Source organism: Sinohyriopsis cumingii, chromosome 8 (assembly GCF_028554795.1).
Source record: "Sinohyriopsis cumingii isolate HCF-2022 chromosome 8, ASM2855479v2, whole genome shotgun sequence".
NCBI classification, from domain to species: domain Eukaryota; kingdom Metazoa; phylum Mollusca; class Bivalvia; order Unionida; family Unionidae; genus Sinohyriopsis; species Sinohyriopsis cumingii.
The window spans coordinates 126,931,504-126,954,155 of NC_142968.1; the positions used below are offsets into that span (position 1 = coordinate 126,931,504).

Here is a 22,652-nt window from a genome sequence, read left to right on the forward strand (position 1 = left end):
TGATAATGTTCTCTTTGCAATAGGCATTGATAATGTTCTCTTTGCAATAGGCATTGATAATGTTCTCTTTGCAATAGACATTGATAATGTTCTCTTTGCAATAGGCATTGATAATGTTCTCTTTGCAATAGGCATTGATAATGTTCTCTTTGCAATAGACATTGATAATGTTCTCTTTGCAATAGGCATTGATAATGTTCTCTTTGCAATAGGCATTGATAATGTTCTCTTTGCAATAGACATTGATAATGTTCTCTTTGCAATAGGCATTGATAATGTTCTCTTTGCAATAGGCATTGATAATTTTCTCTTTGCAATAGGCATTAATAATGTTCTCTTTGCAATAGGCATTGATAATCTTCTCTTTGGAATTCTTGTATTAAATGTAGTGTTCAGGAATTTTCTATTATACTTATTGGATTTTAGATTATGAACTATTGATTTATTTATACTTGTGTTGCAAAGATATAAATTGAGTGTAACCCTTTTGATCAAAATAAAGATCAGGGCTTTGATTTTGAATTTTTTTGTTTTAATAGCACTTTTAATACATCATTGCAAATGAAATATGAATTAAATATGTTTCACAAAGATTCACAAAGCCAGCAGACCAAAACTGGCCTGGGCATTTCAATAACCCACGACTTTTTGATTAGAGTCAGAGGCTATTGCAAGTGAGATATAATTAACTATAATTCCTCTTTTGTGAATGAACTTGCAGAATTGTCAACCTCTTCATACTAGTGATAACATCTTTATCATACGGGGGGAGGGGGAGGCATTTAATGGCTTCCTATTTTGTGTATGGTAAACTGGTTCATTGGAAACTTTTCTCAATTTGATGTATGTCTTATTTTTAAATACCCATCCTCTTAGTGGTTTTTACTTTCTGTACCCATATTTTTTCAACATGTGTCAGCAGATTTCTGACCTAAGTGTAAATAAACTTTTTCTGGAATTCTTTTGACAGATTTCCAGATTCTCCTGCATGAATTTCTTCTTTATTAATCATTATCCTTTCATCATCAAAAGCAGTTAGAAATAGTAATGAAATATAAATTTGTTTCAGAAAACTATTAGAGAAAACATTCCTTGCTTTCACTGTATAGGATGTAAATAATATTTATGAACAAGCTGTTCCTAATTTTGCAGCATGCCATGAAAATGATGCTATCCATCAAAGTGGCAATGACCAAACTGCACAAGAACAGCCTGGACAAACGGGTCCACATGGGGTTGAAAATGATCCTTCAAACAGCATACTACCTGAACCTGTGGATGACAACAATGGTGAATTTGTATCAAATAATATAGACGAATAGGGAGCAGTTCCTCTACCAACTATGCAACTCAATCACATTAAAATTTTATTGGAGGTGTACTCTTTACTACTTTCGCATGCAGCCTTCTGTGAAGGAAAAATATGTATTTTTATCTATTATATAAATAGAAAGTACCGGTAGCTCATGAAAATTAACTCTTGTTCTCACTAGGTGGCCACCTGTGTCACGGATGTAACCAATTTTAACTGTGAACAGTGCCTCCAAGAATCCAATTCAAGTTATATTTAAATTTGACCATCTAGAATTTATTTTGAGTCGTATAGTAAGTAAAAAGATTAATTTACCTGGTGCATAAAACATCTGCATCTTCCCTGGTGAATTTTTTCATATTTATGTATTGTTTTACCTGTTATTATTGCCCTTGTGATATCATCAGTAACTCTCAAGTTTCACTGATTAATTGTAATTGCACTCTTAAAATTTGGTTTGTTACCATCTTGTTAGGTCATCTTTGTTGAACAGGTTGTATTTTTTTTGGGGGGTGTACTTGTTTGTTTTTCTTTTTTTGTATGTACTTGTTTGTTTTTCTTCTCTCTTTGATTACAGAGATGTCAGTCAAGTGCAGATGCCTTAAAATCATTGAGGACAACAATGAGACATGTATGGCCTGCACAAAGTGTTCTTCCTAACACCCATGTAGTATGTGTTTACAGCATGGGCAGGAGACGTTTGGTTGAACGTCTGGAAAAGGCAATTGAAGGGCTACAAAAAAGGCTATGCTCTAATTCTTCCAAACACAAAGTGTTAAGCTTTCATCTACAATCCTAATCATTGATCAGTTCTTTGAGGACATCCAAATGTGCCCCCCACTCCCCTTCAAGTGAAGATGCCTAAAGTATTGCATATGGTAACAGTCATTTCTTATTCCACTCAAACTATATTAGAATTGCATATGGTACACAATGACAGCAAGCTGTATCATCAAGAATATTGATGAGCAAGTTGGATGAAAGTAGGAAAAGTTTTAACAGTCCATAATGCCCTATCCCTGCCCATGGGAACATTGAAGGATTACCTTCCACTTATTCCCTGTATGATGTCCTGTCTGCTGTGTAGACAAGCATTGATGGTTTTGGTGCTCATAAATCTGTCATCTCAGACTTAAAAACAGTATTCTTTAGCAGCAGGGAGGCTGGACAGATCAGTGGGTCTACGAATTAGAGAACGCAGTTAGAGAAGGAGGCAAAAATGGACATAACAGGGTCGAGAAGGATAAATCGAGGTATGTAACTTTCCCAGAGGTTGGATCATAGACTCACATGCTGTCCCTCCCGGCTGCTGGAGGTGATCTGGGAACAATCGGTGGTAGGTCATCATTGATTGTCTGTTTACAACAAGGTGTGAGACCACAAGCAAAACAATAAGTTGCTGCCAGCAACAGATCTGTAATTCAGTTATCATTATAATAATAAGTAGTGATTCTGCGCTAACCATAAGGTCTCATACAGCTAAATAAGCTCAACAATGACTAGAGGCAATTGAGAAATATCTACCTGTCTATGATTCTGTCAGACAACAACTACCACAGCATCAGGAGAACAGAGAGGGATTTTCAGAAAGTGCAGCAGAGTTGTTTAAACTGGTCATGGAGGTTACTAAAGGTCTTCTTCCACCACGGGGAAAAATCACAGACAGAACCAAGGTTACTAAAAAGATTAAATGAGAACTTCCAACTGTGATAGCTGCTGTTTAACTACAAGTACAAAAGAAATACAAGTACTTGAGGGTATTGACAAAGTTCATGAGGAGATCATTGATGATGAAGGATATTGTTACACCAAAACCAAAACCACCAGCTCGATCTACCAAAGGTCATAAACTACTTAGAGAAAACTATGGCAGTAAGGTTGCAGTATTCAGATATTCAGATCATGATAAATTGTTAGATCCAAACAGTGTTTCAGGAAAAAATAGCGTTCCTTTTGTATTTTGAAAGTCCTGTGGTAACTAGAATCATTTGTGAATATAAGAATGACTTTGAAAATTTTGAGAAACAAGTTGAAGGAGTTAAAAGAGTGCCATTACCTGGAGATATGTTATTGCCCGAAAAATCACAATTTAGACCACCTCATATTGAGGAAGAAGAAACAACTGGAAGTGGTCTTGCCCCTCATGATGTGCAATCGCACTGTGGTCATAAAAACAAAAATCTTTGCCAGTGTTTGATGAACTTTGCCCCAATAACATTCTCACTGATGTTGATCAACTAGACATTTTTATTGGTGGGCGATGAGTTGGCAATGATTCCCCAGAAATCATTAAGAAGCATCTGCTATTTTTCAGTGATTATGCACAGGAGGTATCATGGATGCTAATGTTTATCAGGCACTAATCAATGAAATTATTGACAGTTACTACACTGACAGTTACTTCAGTGACTAATCTTTCCCTTTTGAAGCAAACGCTCTGGTGACCTAGTGGTTAGAGCATCCACCTTGGATGTGGGAAGCCATGGGTTCGATCCCCAGCAGAGTGATACGAGAGACTTATGAAAATGGTACTAACAGCTGCCTTGCTTGGTGCTCAGCATTAAGAGGTTAGTGTTAGGACTGGTCGGCCTGGTGTCAGGATAATGTGACTGGGTGGGACATCATGCTACATGTCTGCGGCATGATGCCCCATGCTAGACATCACTATAAACTGTCACACTGCAGACATAGTAGCGATATGACTGAAAAATTGTTAAAGTTATATTAAAATCCCAATCATGCGCACACACCCCTTTAAAGCTGTGCCACAACAGATGTTATCTCCAGGGTAGGGGGATGCAAATCCCTCCACCTCTTACCTATTCTCCTTAGGTATTATGATTGGGTAATGTATTTGAAGAAGAAACTAAGTTTTCCTAATATTTACCCAATCTTAATACACATACACCTTCCCAGCCTCCCCACAGTTACATCCATAGAGTGTGCCTTCCGCTCCAGTAGCAACCGAGAGGTTCCTAGGCTTTGCCGCCAAGTTTTATACTTAAGAGGAGATCACTCTGCCTGACCACCACACATAGACTGGCATACAACTTCTAGCTGCCTTTAGCTTAAAGTAGTATCTGGGAGGACTGGATTTGTGAGGTAGTAGTTCTCCTAAGATACTTTGATTGGGTAGTGTTCTCAAAGAAACATATTTTACTTGGAAAAATTGGTTTCCTCTTGCAATGTGATCAGGTAATGTATTTGATGGAGAAAGGACATTTTTTAAGTAGATTGTTTCTCTAGTATTTCGTTTCCTGTCTTATTACTATCTATTCCTTTCAGCACTCCCTGCAAATGTGGCATTCTGTTATAGGTTTCACTTGAAGTTAAACTAGTTACATCAGGGTACTATATGTGGCCACCCAGCAGGAACATTGTCAGGTAATGTGATGGAGTTACTATCCTTCATAGCAGAGAGTACACCCCCACCCCCATGCTAATGTAATTGGGTAAAAATTTTATGAGAAACATAATTTACTAAAATATTTCCCATTCTTCATAAGTTGCTGATTCTTAGCTTCTAATCAGTGTGGAATGTAGTAAGTTGTATAGTGTTAATTCTACGTTTAATTGACCTTTAAGATAAATGGAGCATGTTTTGCCTACTAATTCACATGAAAAAGAGCTTCTGTCTCCCAGAAAAAAATGATGATAATGCTGAAAGGTCTTTGTAAGTATTTATTCAAAAATCGCTTGAGTGATCTTGGAGATTTTGTATGACAATTTGATATTTTATACCAGGTATGTGATACAGAGGAAAAATCTACCCAGACATGGAGTCCAAATGGACCATGTAAACAGTTACACCTAGATGGGTCTTTTGATACTCAGTGGATGATTGGAATGCCTTTTTGCAATAGTTAGTTGAACGCCATCACACTTAGAAGAAATTTCAATTGTAGTTAGTTAGTTTTCTGTGTTAGATCTTGTCAAGTTTAAAAGGTATAGTTATTTTCTCATGTTAAAAATTGGTAGTGTCATGATTCAAAATAGAAAGGAAAATATCTGAATATTATTGTTGTTCGAGTTACATTTTCTTAGCTTTATAAAGAGTTATAATACTGCTTTTTGAAGTGAGTACTCAGAATTATGAACCTCTTCATACCAGTGATAACATCTTTATTGTTTGCCCATTTGCGATAATGGTCACCCATTTTATGCAATGTTCATGTTCCATTAGAACTTTTGATAGTTTGATGTATATATTTCATGCATCGTTCTTATTTTGTCCTGTTGTTTTCTGTACCCGTCTTGTTTTAACTTTTTAATATTTCTGATCTATCTTCTCTTTTCCTCATGTGTGACCCATGTGTAAATAAACTCCATTATTTTGGTTATCAGATGATAAGCTCCCTAATTTTCCCACTTGAGTTTATTGGTGAGAAGCATTCATACATCATGAAACAAAAGTGTAGGAATAATTCTAACTAGAAAATTAGGTCAGTTAATTGTTTGTAACAAAAATCCTTGCTTTCATTGTTTAGGTTGTAAGTAATAATTACAATAAGCTAATTCTAATCTTTTAAAAGAAATTTTTGTAATCATCTTCTTTTGTAGTCCCCCAAGACTTTGACCCAGTCCTTCAAAATGTTTTTGAGGAAATTGCACAAGAAGAATCCATAGGGGCATATTCTCATCTATGTGACAATGCTCATTTAATGAACAGACTACCTGATCCATGTGGAGTAGCTTCCCCTGGTGATGTTCATGTTCAGTCTCCATTAGCAAGTAAGTTTCATAGTGTTGAGCCTAGGTTATGATTGACCTTTCAGAACAATGGAGTATGCTTTCTCATATCATTTGTACTCGATTATAATGCTTCTTGACTGCTTCCAACCTGCCCCAATTTTAGGGCTCCAGAAAGCTAATTTCTCTTTGAAACTCCAGTAAGTCATGTTATATTTCGCAAGTCAGCTCTGTCTGAATGGGTGACTTATCATCATTGAGCAGAGTTGCCATTGGAAAAATAAAGAAGCCAATTTAGATAGACTGATATGGAGAATACAAAGGAAAAATAAAACAAGACCAATGTAAAATACAGTTATATTCTTGAGTGGAATATATCACAAATAAATTGACAAATTACAGTTTGTCCTAATTAAATCCATAAATTTCCATAATGATTCACATTATAAATCCTTTTATATGATAAATCCTTGAGTTCATTTATATAGGTCATATACTGGAATAAAATTAGTACCTCAGAATGATCTGATTCACAATATCCCATAATATGTTAATTCCATACATCTTAAAAAAGAACAAGAAAATTTAAGTCCACATTTGTGTGATTCACAATATCCTATAATATGTTAATTCCTTACATCTTACAAAAGAACAAGAAAAGTTAAGTCCACATTTGTGTGATTCACAATATCCCATAATATGTTAATTCCGTACATCTTACAAAAGAACAAGAAAAGTTTAGTCCACATTTGTGTGATTCACAATATCCCATAATATGTTAATTCCATACATCTTACAAAAGAACAAGAAGAGTTAAGTCCACATTTGTGTGATTCACAGTATCTAATAAATGTCACTATCTAATGATGTCTGATACGATGTCCAAGAACTCATCCTTACTGGCTGTTAACGTTCTTAAATCCTCCATTGTTATCATGTTATTGTCAATTAATGTCTAACAAAGTTATGAAATCCTCCATTATCATATAGTCATCGTCAATCATTCTCAAATAAATTTATGAAATCCATCAATGTCTTCTAGTCATTGTCAACCATTGTCTGGTCATCGGGGACTGCTCCAGTGGCCTAGTAGTTAGAGCGTCTGCCTCGGATGCGGGAGATCATGGGTTCAATCCCCAGCCACGTCATACCAGTGACTTATAAAAATGGTACTAACAGCTGCCTCTCTAGGAGCTCAGCATTAAGAGGCTAGTGTTAGGACTGATCGACCTGGTGTCAGGATAATGTGACTGGGTGGGACATCATGCTGCATGACTGCGGCATGATGCCCCAGTGCTAGACATTACTCTAAACTATCTCACTGCAGACATTGTAGTGATATGACTGAAAATTGTTAAAGCTACATTAAAAATACACACACACACACACACACACTTTAGTCATCATAAATCACACACACATCATCATAAATCACACACACTCTAGTCATCATAAATCACACACACACACACATTCTAGTCATCATAAATCACACACACACACTCTAGTTATCATAAATCACACACACACTCTAGTCATCATAAATCACACACACACACACTCTTTATTCATCATAAATATCATACAACTTCATTTTCACTGTAATATCCAGGTGATAATATAGAGTCTGACTTTGGCTGTGTAAGTAATGCTTTGATCATATGGTTTGTTGAATGTACTAAAGGCTGTGTAAGTAACACTTTGATCATATGGTTTGTTGAATGTGTTAAAGGCTGTGTAAGTAACACTTTGATTATATGGTTTGTTGAATGTGTTAAAGTCTGTGTAATTAACACTCTGATCATATGGTTTGTTGAATGTATTAAAGTCTGTGTAAGTAACACTCTGATCATATGGTTTGTTAAATCTATTTAAGAATGTGTAAGTAACACTCAGATCATATGGTTTGTTAAATCTATTAAAGGCTGTGTAAGTAACACTCAGATCATATGGTTTGTTAAATCTATTTAAGTCTGTGTAAGTAACACTCTGATCATATGGTTTGTTGAATGTATTAAAGGCTGTGTAAGTAACACTCTGATCATATGGTTTGTTGAATGTGTTAAAGGCTGTGTAAGTAACACTTTGATTATATGGTTTGTTGAATGTGTTAAAGGCAGTGTAAGTAACACTCAGATCATATGGTTTGTTAAATCTATTAAAGGCTGTGTAAGTAACACTCAGATCATATGGTTTGTTAAATCTATTTAAGGCTGTGTAAGTAACACTTTGATCATATGGTTTGTTAAATCTATTAAAGGCTGTGTAAGTAACACTCAGATCATATGGTTTGTTAAATCTATTAAAGGCTGCAACTGAACAAGTGTGAATTGTGTGGTATGATCAAAGAGAGCTCAATGGCTGAGTTCTTGGATTTTGGATGACTGTGAAATGCTTACCTCCACTTAGTTTGTTTGAAACTTTCCACATAGAATTCTTACTGGAACTATTTTCTAAAGCTGACAGATGGTAATTCTTCTTCACCTGATTGATTATTTTGGATACTTTATTTCTCCTTGTTTTGTAATGTGCATGTCGACAAACAGATTTGAAATAAGCACAGGTTTTCATGGCATCTAGAATGCCAGGAGTCAGCCAACCAGGTTGGAAGTCTAGATTTACTCTATATGTTTTCAAAAGTTTATCAACCACCTAAGTACAAGGATGGATCCATATATCAAGAGCATCATCCACATTATAAAACACTATACTCAAGGAACATTTCTGGGATCTTCCAGAAATTTTACCTCCATCATAATGCTTAAGTGACCATATGGTTTTATGAGTTTTATATTTTACAGATGTTTTATATTTTACAGATGTTGTATATTTTACATATGTTTTATATTTTACAGATGTTGTATATTTTACAGATGTTTACAGATGTTGTATATTTTACAGATGTTTTATATTTTACAGATCTTGTATATTTTACAGATGTTTTATATTTTACAGATGTTTTATATTTTAGAGATGTTGTTAAGCTGGATTTTCTGGTTAGGAAAATAGGGAGGTGTTCACTAACACCTATCCATGGAATATGTATTTTTGTCACATTTTTTCCCATACTTATGTAGATATGATCTGTTATAATGATCACGTTCAGGTAAGAGATCGTTTCTATATGCAATGGTTCACCTAGAGTGGGCTTACAGGTTTCCCTCAGTTCTTTGTCTGATGTCCCCCAAATTCTGTCCCTTTTCATCTATTATAGTTCAGGGAAAATAATCTTAAAATCTCCTTGGTGTATGTCCAATTTCAAAGTACATGTAAATTGATTGAAAAACTTGTAAATAATGAATTCCTTGTCTTATGTCACTTGTCAATGTTCACATCAGTGTGGATGAATATGAACAACATAGGAGTGGCATATTGATAATGTTGTCTTTCTTAGGAAATACAGTCAGCTGGTGCATGCGTGGTTTCCATATGTCATTACTGCCAAGAGCGATTGCAATAATTGATCAAATCTGATACACCACCATTATTTGCTGAATCAAATTTCTCTGTGTAGCTGCAAAAACAAACAAGCAGTCTGTCAGTAAATGATATCTACTGCTATAATGTAAGCCTCCACAGATAAAGGTTTTCATGCAGACAATCATAAAAATTATGCCAAAACCACCTAAACAGACGAGATTTTTTCATTTCTTTCATATTACAAGGAGTGAATCAAGGAAAGATGTTTTATCACTGAGCAGTGAAAGATAGAGCTAGTCCTGAACCTAACATTTAAAAGACCACTTAAAACCCAGTTATTACCAGAGAGAGTGGGAGACAAAATTTCCTTGGCTTAAAAGAAACGAGTCTGGTAACATGCATTGTAAAGTTTGTATTGATTCAAAACTGAAAATTTCAAACCCTTTTGTGAGTTAGCAGAGATGGAATAACATGAGAAACTCAACTCTTACATGAAGCAAATGCTGATCACATGTGCACTGACTATACTCTGAAAATGCAGTCAGATATATAGCTGTCAATCATGTGTTTAATAATAGAGAGGAAGCAGTGACCTGTACCATGAGAATTTTATATTATATGGCAAATGAGGAAATACCTATCAGAAAATATGAGTCTGTTATCAGTTGGGACAGTTTTTCATCATGATAATTATTGATACGTCAGTCAACAATCAGGATAGTAACTGCCTGTATTTAGAAAATTTAGATGATTTTCTTGAGGCTGAATTGTTTGTGTAACATAGTATTATCAAAACATTATGATGATAATATTGGATAATCACATGATTTGCTAATGCTAATATTTGCTAGGACACAAACAATGAGTTTGAGGATAAACCCTCAGGGTTCCAAACTTGTTTTTTTGTTTTTGTTTTGTTTTTTCCAAGTGCACCAGCAAACATTTCCAAACAGGAACATATACACTACCCCATCAGCTGTCTAAGCCAATACAACTGACATAGTACCTAGCTTGCTTCTGAAGACACATCTTCAGTTCTCCATTATCAGTACCACACAAACCAATCTACTTGTACTGAAAGAATGGACTCAAACCGATGTATCCAACATATCCTGAGACATCATGTATGATCATTATTCTTAGATCATCGCTTGCTATAAACACATTGTTTGTTTGCCAGGGCTCAAACTAGGGACCTCCCTAACTCTAGGCAACTTCTGTACCATCTTGGTCATCCAAGATGATTCACCCAACCCCTCCTGGAATGTCTGATTATTACTAAAACATGATCAATTACTATAGACCAATGAATTATTTGCCTACAAGAAGATTATTCTTAAACATAAATCCTAGATTTGAAAAGCAAATTCTTTTCTAGTGTTCAAGAACAGCTATCATTCTAATCACATAATCATATGTAAAATCAGTCTGTACCCAATCTGATCAAATTAGTGGACAAAAATCAACTAAATTAAAAGTCTTCTTTCTAGGTTGTATTTCTCCATAAATATGTTCAGTGATGACATTAATGATAGTAATAAGCATTGTCATCAGGTAAATGTTCTTTGAGAAACATAACTTATTAAAAGATTTACTTTCTCTGTCAAATATATTCACTAATCCCATTTACATTAGGAAATAAACTGATACCTCACAAAACCAGCCAACCTGGAAAGTTGAAGGTATTGTGTGAAGATTTGACACTAAATATAGGATATGTTATACAGTGGAAACTGTCTACCCAAACATGGGGTACAAATGCAATGTAAACATTTACACCTAGATAGATATTTTTTATTGGATCACTGGACATTTTGCAATAGTTAATTGACAGCCATCACACACAACTAAAAGTTTCAGAATTACAGTCAGTTATCCATGTTTGATCTTGTCAGGTTTTAAAGGCACTGTTACTTTGTTTTGTTATAGATTGTTAGTGCCATGATTCAGAATGAAAATATGGAAATATAATCTGAATATTATGTTTGTACATGTTACTTATTCTTGGCATTATAAAGAATTACAATACTGCTTCCTGGAGTGAACTCTCAGAATTATGAACCTCTTCATACCAGCGATAACATCTTTATAATAATTGTTTGTCAATTTACCATAAATAGTTAGATTTTCTGCAATGAAAATCCACAGGTTCATTTAGAATTTTTCAATGTTTGATATATTTTTTATGATTTGTGCACCCATCTTGTTGTATCATGTAATGTTTTCTATATTGGTCTCTTTCACATGTGAGACCCAAGTGTAGATAATTCTAAATTAGCATTTTGTTAATCAGATGACCGACTCTATAATTTTCCTATTTGTTTTTTATATTTATCAGCACACACACCTCATTAAAAAGAATAGAAATAACTGCTAAAAGGAAAATCAGGTCAGTTAACTGCTTGAGACTAAATTCCTTGCTGTCATTGTTTAGAATGTGTGTAATATTTATGAATAAACTTTGCTAACCTTGTAGTGCCCCAGGAATTTGATCCTGACTTGCAAACTGCAATAGAGGAAATTGTACTTCAAGAGTCCAGAGAAACAAATTATCAGTCGTTTGATAATAACTCTTCAAGGAACCAACAACATGGTGCACAGAGAGGACCATCCACTGGTGCTTTTGGTGCTCAGCCGCCAATGCAGGTTCAATCTGGTAAGTCTTTTTATAGTGATGGATCTAGGTTTTAATTCACCTTTCAGAAAAATGGAGCATTCTCCACCCACTAATTAGCATAAAAATTTTCTTAATATTAGGATTGTTCTCCTGGGGAAACAATCATGATGATTACTAACAAAACAGCAATGTACATTTATTATATGCTCATTTTTGTCTGTGTGAACTTTAAATTGTCAAAATTGTGCAGTATTTTACAATACCAAACACATTCATATTGCACGCATGTGTACAACACATGCCTAAAGATAGTACAGTGTATTAGGAACTATTTTGTAAACAAACCATGTACACTCGTTTAGCAGATGCTTTAGATTTTGGTTGATTAAATTTGTTTGTAAATGAACCAAAGTAGTTGTTTCATCCATTTGAAAGTATAGATGATAAAGTTAATGATGTGGATGAGTTCACGGAGTCAGAAATGAACTATCAAAGAAGCAAATGAATGAACATAATATTCGTAATGTCAACAACAAACATTAGAGGCACAGTAATTGAAATTACTGTTCTGATAATTGAAACAGTTATTTATAAGAATATTCATATCTGTTTGCAAATAGAATAGTTATGACTATGACAAGTGATCTCTGGGGTCTAAAACGATATAGCAATGAAAAGCATATTGAGGCCATGGGCTATTGCATATCCATCAGAGATGTACCATTTTACAAGTCTGTCAAAATACTAGATTCAAGAAAAAAATGCAGCTGAAGAGCCTCAGAGTCAATAATCCAAGATGATGAAAAAGTATTATTTCTGCTGGGTAAATGGAATATTACACAACAGATGCTTTTCAGTTTTTCCCATTTAACAATTTTGATACAGTGTTAGGCTAGTGATAGAAGACACATTGTATGATACAGGTCACAGCTGGGGTCCTTCCAGCAGTGAGATGCAAATGACAGGGCATAAGCATGTCTTTTTTAGCTGGTAATAAGAATGGTAATAAATATACTTACATTTATGCATTTTGAATTTCCTCAAAAGGTAATTCCTTAGTTCTTCAGATCTGACTGACATGTCCTGCAAAACTTGATAGACACCAATAATTTCGAGTACCCTACATTTCCAGCTGAAATCCATTCTCATTACTGCACTGAATTGACCCAGTAATCCGGTCCCTCATAATCAGCAAAGCAGAATTGAATTGAATCAGCATAGAAACAAAATACATGCACAGTCTTTCACAACTTGACTCTGAATTTCAATTTTAAGTAGACCAAAATGGCAATTCTTTTTTAAACTGATGCAGAACTTGCGACTAAGTTAAAAGGTATCTGGGCAGAGCTATGTGTCCATGAATACTGTTATTATGTATTGATGAATCTACGGTTGTGAATTTATTTTGGAATAAAGCATGAATTCAGTTACATTGTTCCTGTGATGTATTTTATTATTAATCCTTAGGTAGTTTTATAAAATTAAATTTAATAAAAAAAAGAGTTGCTGCATTTGTATGGGAAAATATGAACTAGTGTTTTTCTGAAAAATGCTGAACTTGGTAAGGTCGTAAAGTATTTTTCAGAAAAACTTGTTCATATTTTTCCATACATATGTTTGTTTTTAATTATCTGGTGAAGTTGAGTAAGCATTCCATGAAAGATGTTAAAGCTCCTGTATCAAGATTTGACACTGTATACACCTCACGGAAACTGAGAGAGAACCACTTAGGTGTCCGACTTTGTTCCCCATTAACTTTATGATCAAGCCAAACATGTTGGATCAGGGTAAACATTTACGCATTTATTTTATGCAGCTTGTGGAATACTGAGAAAAAATATTCAGTGGAAATCAGAGACACTCAGATGAGAGATAGATTATGTTTTAGATCTTATAAAATGTGACAAACCCTGTTACTTTCTCATGTTCAAAATTGCTAGTATCACAAATCAAAATGATTGGACACTTTTTCATCACCCTAATTATTGACAGATCAGTCAACAATCAGGATAGCAACTACCTCTATTTATTCTAATCATAATCACATCATTCGCTTCGTGTCTCCATTATCAGTACCACAAAGACCAATCTACATAGACAGAAAGTCGGAATCTTCATGAAAATGACGGGTCTTAAGTGTATGATACTTACACAAATTGAAGCAGATCAAAAATGTGTTTAATCTTCAGAATCAACCAAATTGATGTATCTAACATTTACTGAGACTGCATATGTGATTAGTATTCTTACATAATCACTTGCTATAAACACATTAAGTGTTTGCCAGGGCTCAAATCAGGGACCTCAGAATAGTGTACAAAAAATCAACTAAATTAAAAGCTTTCTAGGTTTTATTTCTCTATCAAATATACTCCATGATAGCATGAATGTTAATAATGTGATCAGGTAAATATTCTTTGAGAAACATAATTTATTATTTATTCAAAGATTTACTGGCTTCTTCAGATATATTTATATATTTGCTGATCCCATTTATATTAGGAAATAAACTCTGATACCTCCCAAATCCAGACAACCTGGAAAGTTGAAGATATTATGTAAAGTTTTGACTTCGCATCCAGGAGATGTTAATTTCTACCCAAATATGGAGTCCAAATGTATGTAAACATTTACACCTTGATAGGTGATGAGATTTTCAGTGAATCATTGCAATGCCTTTATGCAATAATTAATTGGCAGCTATCACACTCAGGTCCATTTTAAAATACACTGTTACTTTCTTGTATTACAAATTGTTAGTACCATGATTCAAAATAAAAATAGTGTCCTAGTGGTTAGAGCGTATGCCTCGGATGCAATAGGTCGTGTGTTTGATCCCTGGCCGGTCATACCAAAGTCTTACAAAAATGGTACTAACAGCTGCCTCGCTTGGCACTCAGCATTAAGAGGTTAGTGTTAGGACTGGTCGGCCTCATGTCAGGATAATGTGACTGGGTGTGACATCATGCTACATGTCTGTGGCATGATGCCCCAGTGCTAGACATCACTATAAACCATCACACTGCAGATATCGTAGCGATATGACTGAAAACTTGTTAAAGCTACGTTAAAAATCCAAATCACACACACACATACACAAAAAATAAAAAGGAAAATATGATCTGAATATTATTGTTGTATGAGTTACTTTTCTTGGCATTATAAAAAGTTATAATGCCACTCTCTGAAGGCAACTCTCAGAATTATTAACCTCTGTATCTGTGATAACATCTTTATCATAATTGTTACCTATTTTATGGACTTAAAATTCACAGGTTCATTTAGAACTTTTCATAGCTTGATTTATGTATCATGTTTTATGCACCCATCTTGTTTTGTCCTGTTATGTTTTCTGTAACCATCTTGGTCTTTTCCACATGTGTGTCCCAAGTGTAAATAAACTCGAGCATTCTGTTAATCAGCTGACCAACTATAAATTTTCCCAGATGAGCTTATTGTTAATACTTATCAGATTTTTGTGTTATTAGAAAGAATAGAAATAGCTTTCTGAGACAAAATTCCTTGATTTCTTTGTTTAGGATGTCAGTATGTTATGAATAAGATCTTCCTAATCATGTAAATGAACTTTATGAAATCATTTTCTTTTGTAGTTCCCCAGGAATCTGAACACCATCTACAAAATGTAATTGAGGAAATTCCACGTCAGAGGTCCAGACAAACAAATTATCAAATGCATGACAGTAATCCTTCATGGAACAGACGACAAGATGCACTGAGAACAGCTTCTCCTGGTGTTGCTGGTGCTCAGCCTCCAATGCAAGTTCAGTCTAGTAAGTTTTATAATGTTGAGTCTATGCTTTAATTGACCTTTAAAAAAATCAAGCGTGCTCCACCCATTAATTCGTAAATATTAGCATTGTTCTCTTGGGAAATAAAATCATCATGTTGCTAATAATAGAGCAAAACTCTTTTGTTATTGATTATCATTGTTGTTTCTAAGTATCTCATAGTTTTTTTTATAAACTTTGCATGAGAGATGTTAAAGTTCCACTATCAAAATTTGATCTATACAGCATGTGCATAAGTAATACTGAGAGAAAGCTTCATATGTGTCTGACTGGGCTCCTCTTTAACTGTATGATCAACCCAAACATGTGGAATCAGGGAAATATTTATGCTTAATTGATTGATTATACTTGTAAGTGGATCATTGGAATGCCTGTTATGTAATATTAAATTGAAATAAATCACACTCAGGTGAGATAGATTCTGTTTTTATTTAATGTATATCCATATTGTGTCTCATACTTTTGGTGCATGCCTGTAGATTGCACAAAAGCTATAAGTAAGTGTTTATGATCCTTAATACTAATATTAATAATTAAGCTGTTGACAAGTTTGGGGTTATTTCCCATTGAATGTGTCGGTCAAGCAGGTTTTTTTGTGACATGGTTTTTATTGTGACTGAAGTCACATATCTAGTATGGAAAAACTGCATTTAGTGCCTTATGGGTGTATATAAGGAAGTAAAGGTGAACAGTTAATTCATTCTTATTTTCTGTGTTCTCGTTTTAATATCAGTCTGCACATGTGTTTAAGGTTGTGTTTGGATTTAGCTTGAGAGGAACTAGTCATTTATTTATTGGAATTACAAAGTATTCATATACATTTGTTTGGAGTTGGACATTTTGGAACTGTTATGAATTCATTCAAGGACATTTTGGACATTAATCCATCAAAACTGTTGTTACTTTAACACATTTAAGGACCTGGAATCCATTTGGAACACTTTTTTCTTTTAGTCTTATGTAGACCTATTTATGAGTATTTTGGATTTAGTTCATAATAATAAAATTCCTCATAAATTTTATTTTTTATCACATAGAGAATTAAATTATTTGTTAAGTGTACAAAATATATTGCTTTTGCTTATTTCTGCTACATAGTTTTTATGACCATAGAGTTATAACATTGAGATCTTATCAACTTTTACGAGCACCATTACTTTCTTGTGTTTAAACTTTTAGTGTCATGAATAAAAAATATTGAACAGTTTTTCATCATCCTAATTATTGACTAGTTTTGTCAACAATCAGGGTAGCAACTGTCTGTGTTTAGACAATTAGATGATTTTCCTGATGATGAATGCAATGAGTAACATAATATTATCTAAAAATTTTGATGATATAATTATCATAATTACATGATTTGTTATATACAAATGATTGCCAGACACTTTTCATGATCATGATTAAGTCTTGTGGATAGTTTTGCATACAAACTTTTGTCATTATTATAAGTTGTAAACAAGGTGTTTACACAGCAAGAGTCCATGGTCAGACTTGTTTGCAAGAAGACTAGGCCCATTAATTTTCCATTAGGATGATTGGTTTTTCCAGAACGCTCTATTGCATCATAGGTCAAGTGAGTATGTTTTTTATAAAGGGAACTTGGTAAACAATTATTCATTCCCCTTTCATATTGATCTTTGGGAATCTTAGAGTTTACAGTTTTGGGGAATTTGTGATCATAGTTTGCACTCAGTTGTATTGAGATATAAAATTCTAGAAGAATTATTTATTTAAATTACTCATTGAAATTACAAAGTGATTACAGTAACTAACTGTTTGGACTAAAACACAACTTTGGGATTATTGGGAATTCATTCACAAAAATTCTAGATTACATGATTGTGGTAAGTCAGGACATTCAAGATTATTGTAATTCCTTCAGAACATTATCAACTTTTGGACTTGTTAGGACATTTAGGTTTATTCATGATTTAATTCAAAATACTCTGTCTCTTAAATTGTCACTTTGTGACTTGAAGAAATAAAAAGCTTTTTTGAATTTTACTTAAATTATTAGTTTCACTTTCAGTTGAGTCATAACAGTATAGACATTAATAGTTTGCCAGGGCTCACCTGAGACATCCAAGCTGATTCACCCAAGTCCTACAGCATGTTTGATGTCTTACATGATCAATAAATTTGACACGTGAATTACTTACCTACAAAAAGAAGTATATATTTAATCATAAAGGCTAATACACAAAGAGTACATTTTATTCTAGATTCCATGTACATCTATCATCACAAAATCACGTCAAATCAATTTACACCCAATATAATAGGTAAAAATATGTCACAGAATAGTGTATAAAGAATCATCTAATTTAAAATTTAGTTTTTTGAGCTTAATTTCTCCATCAATAACATTAATGCTAGTAATGCAATCAAGTAGATAATCTTGGAAAAACATAATTTGCTAGAAAATTTACTTTCTCCATCAAGTATTTTTACTGATCCCATTAACATCAAGAAATAAACTCTGCTGCCTCCCAAATCCAGCAAACGTGAAAAGTTGAAGATATTTTATGAAGATTTGACACTGCATACAATATGTCATACAGAAGAAATGTCTACCCAAACATGGAGTCCAAAATGCGGTGAAAACATTTTCATCTTGATAGGTGACGAGATTGTCCATTATTAGAATGCCATTGTGCAATAGTTAATTGTCATCCATCACGCTTAGATGAGAGGTCAATTACAGTTGGTTTTCTGTGTTAGATCTTGTAAAGTTTAGAAGGCACTGTTACTTTCCTATTTACAAATAGTTACTGCTGTGATTCAAAATAGAAAGGAAAATATTATCTGAATATTCCTTTTGTTTAAGTTATATTTTCTTGGCATTACAAAGAGGTAGAAAACTGCTTTCTGGAGTAAACTCCCCTTCATACCAATGATAACAGTTTTATCGTAATTGTTTGTTTATTTACCATAATAGTTACCAGTTGTTTGCAAGGAATATTCACAGGTTCATTTAGAACTTTCATAGTTTTATGTATTGTTTTTTGCACCCATCTTGTTTTGTCCTGTTTTCTTTTCTGTATCCATGTTGCTTTTTACCACATGTGTTTCCAAGCATAAATAAAATCTAATATTCTGTTAATCAGATGACTGATTCAAATTTCCAACATGAATTTATTGTTGTCACTTACCGGAATTCTTACATTATAAATGGAATTGAATTAGCAGCTGAAAAGAAATTTAAATCAATTAACTCACTGAGATGAAATTCCTTGCTTTCATTGAGCAATATTTATGTATAAGCTGTTTCTAACCATATAAAAGAATTTTATTTTAATCATGTTTTTTTTTCAGTCCCTCGGGTATTTGAAAATACACAATTGCATGGCAACGGTCGTTCATTGAAGAGACATGATGCACAGAGGACAGCTCCCCCTGGTGTTGCTGCTTCTCAGCTTCTAATGGAAGTTGAATCTAGTAAGTTGTACAGTGCGGAGTCTAAGTTTGTATTCACATTTCAGATCATGGATTATGCTCCATCCACTAATCTGCATTATGATTTTTTTAAATATTAGCATTGTTCTCCAGGGTAAAAATTATTATGATTACTGACAAAAGAATTATGTCATAGAATTGAATGTAAATAGAATGAGAGTTTTTACTTTGTGTACAGTTTGTGTTATACAGAGAGAAAACCTCATAGGTGCCTGACAGGGTTTCTCTCTAACTGTATGATTAAACATATGGAGTCCAGGTAAACTTTTGGACTGGAATTGGCATTTACACCTCAGTGGGTGTTTAAACTGGTAAGTATTTAGAGGAGTTAGATTATTTTCCTCAGGAAGGAAGAATGCAATGTGTAACATAATTTTATCTAATATTATTATGATACTTTAATTATCATACATTTCTGCTTAGGTAATATTTAACAGAGCACAAGGTTAGAATTATAGCCAGAGTGTTTGCAAGCTGGGTTTTTTCCAACTACTACAGGAAACATTTACACAAGCATCATATCACATCAGCCATCATAGCCAATTCAACTGACATGCTCATGTGACATAATCTCCCTGCTTTTGAAGGCACATCTTCATGTCTTCATTATCAGTACCACATTTGTTTATACTTAAATTAGAAACATGATTAGATAACTGTTATTCAAGAAACATAATTTACTAAAAAAGATTCCTTCTGCATCAGATGCATTTCCTGATTACATTAATGTTAGATATAGACTCTGCTACCTTCCAAATCCAATAACCCAAAAAAATGGACATTTTATATTGACGATATATATATATATATATATATATATATATATATATATATATATATATATATATATATATATATATATATTTAATAAAACCCTTACTCAGTTCATCCTCATGCCACCAATAGGCAACTACCCATCAGCAAGATCTTTACCATTTTAAGTTTTCACTCGGTGCAGAATGTGTCAAACCACTCAGCTTTGCATTATCCTGGATCATCATTTTGGATTTCTACAATCTTTTCACTATTAAAACTATCCTGGATTATCATTTTGGATTTCTACAATCTTTTCACTATTAAAACTATCCTGGATTATCATTTTGGATTTCTACAATCTTTTCACTATTAAAACTTCATTATTCTGACTTTCTGATCTTGCATGGTATTGGTACTCATTGTTATTCATGCATACTGCTCGTAGCTTTAAACTCGTTTAAGTAGCAAGTTTGGATCATTTATACAGGTCAGTTATTCCAGGTGGTATTTCCACAGTTTTGTGTCATACTTGCCTTTCAGAGTTGAACAATGGTGACAATGTGCAGGTAGTGGGAGAGATCTAAAACTGGTGAAGAGATGTATACGAGACATGTGTGTCATATACTAAATGTACTTTGACATCAATCTGCTGTGTTTGTGCCTTGTGGTCAGAAGGAGTTTGGTCAACTGACCTATGGAAAAGTTTTAAGAACAAGCAGACATATTGGAAATGCTTAATAGAGTGCAGTGCACTGAGCTTGCATCCCAAGATATCATCATATGTGAGTGTAAAGGGGGATGCCAAGATGATCCCCAACTTCCCCATCTAAGATATTTTAGGGAATGCTGACAGCCACTGTAACATCTGGGCAGCTTGAAATAGAGGAGCAAGAGATGTTGACTCTGCCTTAATTTTTCCCAGATGCTGCTGTAAGCATATTTGTGTCAAATGGTGCCGGAAGTGACTATAGTTGCTGGTCTCTGGTGAATTTTTATCTCTTCACCTGTCACCTGGCTCCAGAAATCATTGACAGATAATGGCAGAGGATCCTCCTTGTTAGGCAACCCAGTTGACACATGTCCTTCTACATATCTGAGCATGACCTTTGGACCTGTAATTCTTTGTACACCATAGTCAACCATTCTGTTAACCAGCCTGCCCAGCTGTCCAGCCACCAATACTGGGTGATGACTGACTAGGTATCTGTCACTTAAGTATGCCATGCCAAATACTGGCCAGCCATTCCATTACATGTGGATTTATATGGAGATCCATCCAGTTGATCCATCCATTTGCCTGCATGATCCACCCAGGGGATTCCTGAGCTGACCATCCAGCCAGAAACCATGTCAACTATCCAATGATTCTTCCAATACGCTTTATGGCCATACACGCTAGCAAAGCAAACCGTGGTAATCTTCCAGTCTCCAACCAAACTGGTGGGTCATTTTTAACAGGGTCTTCATTAAGGAGATACTTTGCAAATCAAAGGGACAGTGGTATTGAGTTTTGTATGATGCTGGGTATGGTTTACGGAAACAGGGATGCATTAATGGGGAATAAAGACACCTTCCATATTGAGTAAGAGACAACCACAATGATTTTTCATACTATGGAGTGGATGGAGTTTAGTTTCAAATCAGCCATGGTGTGAATTGATAATATTTTGCTGATTTCTGTGTGCACACACTGCCATTTGCAAGCCAAGCATATAAGGTAAAGACTTTTTTAGACTTGGAAGAAGAAGATAACCAACCCTCCTTCCATCTACAGCTGGAGTTGGAAAAGATAATGGTTACATACTGACTGGCTGAAAAGATCCAGGATCCAAGCAATGCCAAGGTTTTCATTTCTAATGCCATTTTAATCATACTGGTATTGAATGTATTATAAGTTTTTTGCACTAAGCTACGTACCTTAGACAAGCACATAGCAATGGTCAACATGATGACATTGATGTCTTATAAGCTGGATAGAAATGTGTTACAGGCCACTTCTGAGCTTGTAAATAACATGGTTACAACTTCCTCAATGCTAGACTCAGCATCACTAGCAATAATATTCTACTTGCCAAAAAATCTGGCACTGCCAGTTCATGGGAATCAAAACTTGGATTGTCAAGTTTTTCAACAAAACTATACACCATCATATGGCTTGACAGCTTTGGGCAATTTAAACCTGGTGCAACGAGACATCTGTCTTTGTTCAGCTGTAATGCTGCTTGTCTCTCCACTCAACACTTTTTAACATGCCATTGCTGTTTGGTGGTACAGTAGAAGAGGTACAGAAGCATACAGCTTGCCTTGCTGCTATCACCAACCTTAAAGCTGACTCATTTCCCCCTATAGTGGGGTGTACAACTGCTCAAATAGACAAGAGGCCAACAACAGCACAACAGTAACAGTTTTGACCTCAGACAATTTTCAAGAGGTAAAAGGTCTCTTCATTTAGAAGGCATTTTTATGAAGTGGGTAAGAATCAAGGTTTCTTCTTTCCCAAGCACTCAGCAACCTCCATTGTCTTCCCACCCGGCCTACCTGCAGGAAGGTCCCAGATTTCTTTTGGCAGGCTTGGATCAGCCTGTTCCAA

The 22,652-nt window shown here is 34.5% G+C and overlaps 1 protein-coding gene across 2 annotated transcripts in view; it reads left to right on the top strand.

Annotated features, from left to right (window-relative positions):
* Nucleotides 1-22,652, top strand: part of LOC149794607 (uncharacterized) — an 81,491-nt gene that overhangs the window by 37,502 nt on the left and 21,337 nt on the right. For both annotated transcript variants that reach the window (XM_089968893.1, XM_089968892.1), the window contains exons 10-14: nt 1,153-1,290; nt 5,873-6,043; nt 11,898-12,077; nt 15,650-15,829; nt 19,166-19,288. In XM_089968893.1, coding sequence (XP_089825019.1) covers nt 1,153-1,290; nt 5,873-6,043; nt 11,898-12,077; nt 15,650-15,829; nt 19,166-19,288 — 792 coding nt within the window. The remainder of the gene's footprint in view (nt 1-1,152; nt 1,291-5,872; nt 6,044-11,897; nt 12,078-15,649; nt 15,830-19,165; nt 19,289-22,652) is intronic.